This window comes from Athene cunicularia, assembly GCF_003259725.1.
Source record: "Athene cunicularia isolate RWA chromosome 4 unlocalized genomic scaffold, athCun1 chr4_part2, whole genome shotgun sequence".
Lineage (NCBI taxonomy): Eukaryota > Metazoa > Chordata > Aves > Strigiformes > Strigidae > Athene > Athene cunicularia.
In genome coordinates this window covers 33,127,184-33,131,336 of record NW_020799099.1, presented here as the reverse complement: position 1 = coordinate 33,131,336, position 4,153 = coordinate 33,127,184, and the positions used below count along the sequence as shown (strand labels likewise).

The 4,153-nt window shown below is 46.9% G+C and overlaps 1 protein-coding gene across 1 annotated transcript in view; it reads left to right on the top strand.

Moving 5' to 3' along the window:
- HPSE (heparanase) overlaps positions 1-4,153 on the top strand; it is a gene marked incomplete at its 5' end in the record, with an annotated part of 12,178 nt that overhangs the window by 4,445 nt on the left and 3,580 nt on the right. Inside the window, 3 exons of the mRNA XM_026847751.1 lie at positions 251-344; positions 1,121-1,227; positions 2,180-2,294. Of these exons, the coding sequence (XP_026703552.1) occupies positions 251-344; positions 1,121-1,227; positions 2,180-2,294 (316 nt within the window). The remainder of the gene's footprint in view (positions 1-250; positions 345-1,120; positions 1,228-2,179; positions 2,295-4,153) is intronic.

Genomic DNA, 4,153 nt, shown 5'->3' with positions numbered 1-4,153 from the left:
CAGCTTCTGTTGATCAAAATTTCTGTGATATCCTGCCTCCATCGAGGTAGCTACGCCTGATAGTCCCTTAAATACAAACAACACACCTACACATTCAGAGAACAGAAAAAGCAAAAAAACCCCAAACAGAAAAATAGTGCTGTGGATAAATATATCAAGCAACTGAGTACTTTTGGTGGTGTTTTATACCAGTGGTGGTATTTTTCCTTAATTTTGGCTGTGTGGTTTTTTTTTTTTTTTCCATTTGCAGTTACTATGTGAATGGACGAAGTGCAACAAGGGAGGATTTCTTGAGCCCTGAAGTGCTGGATACCTTTGCCACGGCTATACACGAAGTTCTGGAGGTGCCTTGTCCTGTTCAGTAATTCCCATTTTCAGGGGGTTGTCCTGATCCGGTGTCGGGGGAGGTTTCTATGATCCCAAGCGTGAGATTAAGACACAAGCGAGGTCAAATGCCGTATACCCAAACCAGGTTTTTATTATTAAAAAAGTGAAGAGGGGTGGCGGCAGTCGTACGACATTTCAGTCTCTCACAGGGGTTAGCAGAGAATCCTGAATGAAGTGCAATTTTGCACTAGCAGTCAACGGGGATCCTCAAAGCTTGGGTGCTGCTGTCATTGTAAATTTTAAAAATATATATAAATTAACAATGCTACTAATAAATAAGCTCCAACAGTCTGCTGTGTAGCAAGCATGGTGCCAGATACATCACTAACGTCCCGCTCTCTCATTTGTCAATGTAGCCATTACTCAGGGATGCAATTTATGGTCGTACTCCCTACCCTGATTTCTTTGTACTGTGAGATTCTGAGAACAGTACCACTCGGAGTACACCACTACTCAGCATGAGGACGCTTACAGGACCTCGCTTTTAGTGATGTGTGTCTCGTTCTACGTGGAACATAGGTGTGATTTTTGGACAGGGGAGGAAGTAAATCTGCTTCTAGTCCTTTTGATCAAAATTTCTGTGACAGCCCACCTCAGCTGATGTAATCCCTTAAATGCAAATGTCATACGTAGGCATTTGGCTCAAGAGCAAGATTTTGATTGCCCATTGTTTCAGTGGCCAAAAAACTTAACTGCTCGCTCTTTCTCTTCCTCCCTACACCACACTGGCCAGATCGTTGGTGGGACCGTGCCTGACAAGAAGGTCTGGCTGGGAGAGACCAGCTCTGCCTATGGAGGGGGAGCTCCCAGGCTGTCCAACACTTACGTTGCTGGCTTTATGTGAGTACCGTGTCACAGCCGTGAGGAAATGTCATGTTTTTCCAGCTGAAGGGGGTTGTGTACGTGCCCCATGGGAGGAATACCCCCCTCAGGCTTCCTGGGGAGCTCGGGTGACTGGGTGGGTTGAGGATTGTAACCTTCCCACTGCTCCCCGGGTGCTTCCCCATGCCCAGGGTTCAGCGTAATCCCAGGTACGAGCAGATGCTGATAGGAAATGGGGGTTGAGAAGCGTGAGGAAGTTGTATTTCTGCCCTTGAATCTGCAGTGCTGACCCTGTCCTTTGGGGAGGATGGAGAGTCATTCACGAGTCCATTTCCTTGACCACCAGGGAATAACTAACCAAAGGGAAATTTGGCCATGAAAATAGTTTTCTCTAAGGACGCCAGTTGTAGCATTTTGCTGAAATGAAAGAATTGAGGCTTTTCTTAGCACTTTCATCAGTTAGTAGGTTCAGGAAGATAAAATTGCATGGGAACGTGTGGTTCACACTTTGAAACTTAACCAGAAACATGGTTGCAATGGGGGGATTTTTTTGCCCTCCTATAAGGCAGGATGGCCTCTTTCATCAGGGCCTGGTGGGTCAGCAAGTCAGAGCCTGGTAACGAGAGGCAGCCTTGCTGCCGTGATGGTTTCTCTCAGCCTGCAGACTCTTGGCCAGTTGAGGAGCAATTGCTACCCCTCCTGGCTTCCACCGCCTGCAAACAGGGGAGTGGAGCAACTGTTCCCACCAGCTCAGACCTCTGGAGGTGGTCTGAAATTATTTTTTTTTTTTAAGGTAATCGATGCAAGACAAACTGAAATCAGTTGTGTGGTTTTTAAGGCAGTCAGCATCATGCCCTAATTCTTGCTTTCCTACTTCCTGAGCTGGTTGGAGGGGAGCAGTGGTGTACTGCTGAGGTCAGCAATTTCACCTGCACCTTGTTTGCTTTGTTTTGTTTTGGTTTTTTGGCAGGTGGTTGGACAAACTAGGGCTTTCAGCCAGGCAGGGGATTGACGTGGTGATGAGACAGGTTTTCTTCGGGGCAGGGACCTATCACCTGGTGGATGCCAACTTTGAGCCTTTGCCGGTACGTGTGAGACCCTGCTAACGCCGTCTGAACGCTGCGCAGACTTCAGCGCTGGCTGTGGAGATACAACCCAGCTCTTCCAACCACACAAGCAAGAGACAGATTTTGAGGGATGGTCGCAGTTATCCTTGCACCTTGCTCATGTTTCAGTAGGAGTTCGTGTGTTACATATAGATAGATCGAAGATATTTCCTGCAGCTGCAGTCTGCAGTACAGCAGAGACTGCTTTCTGGGACGTGGTGCTCTGGTCTGTGTGTAGACGCTTCTGGAGTTCCACAAGGCTTTTCTGGATGGAGTGTTTTGGTTTGAGTGTTCCTCAGCTGTGTGATGTGTAGCTTTTAAGCAGAAGGGATAGGCAGTATTAGAATAAATTACATCTCAAGTGAAAACCAAACCAGCGGGAGGTCAAGACTCAAGCATTTCGTAGTTCCTGAGCATTTTTAGCTTTCATTAGTGGCTGAAGGATAACTAAATGAAAATACGCATTTAGGATTAAGAAATAACATTCTGCTATGATGAAACATCATTATTTGAACTATACCTTATTCTGGCAGGTACAGCATGTTTCTGTGTGCTAGGAGCACTTACCTTGGGATGAGAGGGAATCTTTCTTTTTAGCCTTTCCTTCATTTTTCTGCTTCTAAGTTGTGATTTTCAGAGGCTCACAGACACCATCTGAGAGGAAACACAGCATATGGGGTTTTTCTGTCCTGCCTGTTCAGCTGGTCCCTATGCCGGGGGCTGCGTTGTCAGCCTTGTTGCTTTGAGCTATTTATTCCTTCATTTAAAATAGATTTCATTTGGACTGAAAGGATGTGCTTTGTTCTTCGCCTACAGGCAGTATGGATGCTAATCAAGAAAATAAAGCTTTAGAGGCAGGGAAATCCAAACCCCGGTCCATCAGTTTTAGTTAGCATGGAGATGAAGAAGCATGGAAGCCTCCTTGCAGAGGGGCTGAGCATGAAGGCTGAGGGGAAAAGTCCCTTCCCTTCGCTTGTGGTGAGTCAGGAGAGAAACGCCACAGTTTTTCTTCTAGGAAAACATCAAAGACAGACAGATAAATAGGGAGCAGCTTTCAGCACCTGCCAGCTGGAGCACATCATCCCCCTGGGGAGGGAAAATGCGCCCTGCCTGCAGCCTCCTAGTCCCAGAACACATTTGCACAGACCATGCACTCTCTTGGGTACAGTCGTGGAACTTCATAAAGGAACAGCAGCAGTCAAGATACAGGAAAAAGCAGGAAAAAATGAGTCTGCACTGAGCATCACCTGCTCTCAGGCATCGCCCTGAGGCATCATGTCAGAGGATTTACTCTCGACTGGCATTCCGAAATTAATCCTGAAACCTGTTCAAAATCCAGATGTTAGTGAAAGGTGAAACAAAGACATTCACTCAACAGTCAGAATCCAATAGAACTGTCAAGCAGGAATTCTTCATTAGCAGCGCTGGGGATTCTCCACCAGCCGGGCTCCCCGCACTAGCAAGGGACACCACTTCACACACACACAAATCATCCATCTGCCTTAGGTTCCCTGCAGAGGGGCGTCTCAGGATAAGGAGCTCCCGGAATTCATCTACCTAGTCCCAGTCAGGCTGAGGCCATCCTCCATAGATGGTATCTCAGTGTCCTTTTGTTCAAGTTCCCCTTATCTTGGTTTGCCCAAGTGCCCACTGAGGGCTCTGACAAAGAGGGAGTGTTCTACTTTTGTCCAGACAGACAAAGAAACCTGGGGAAAACAGCTGAGGAGTCACTGGGAAACAAACACAAGGAAAACTTTCATGCATCACAGTTTACTCTTAATCAGAAATTCGTTGGTTTGAGCCCTTTCAAAGGCATTAAAGGCAACAGGGGTGGGGGG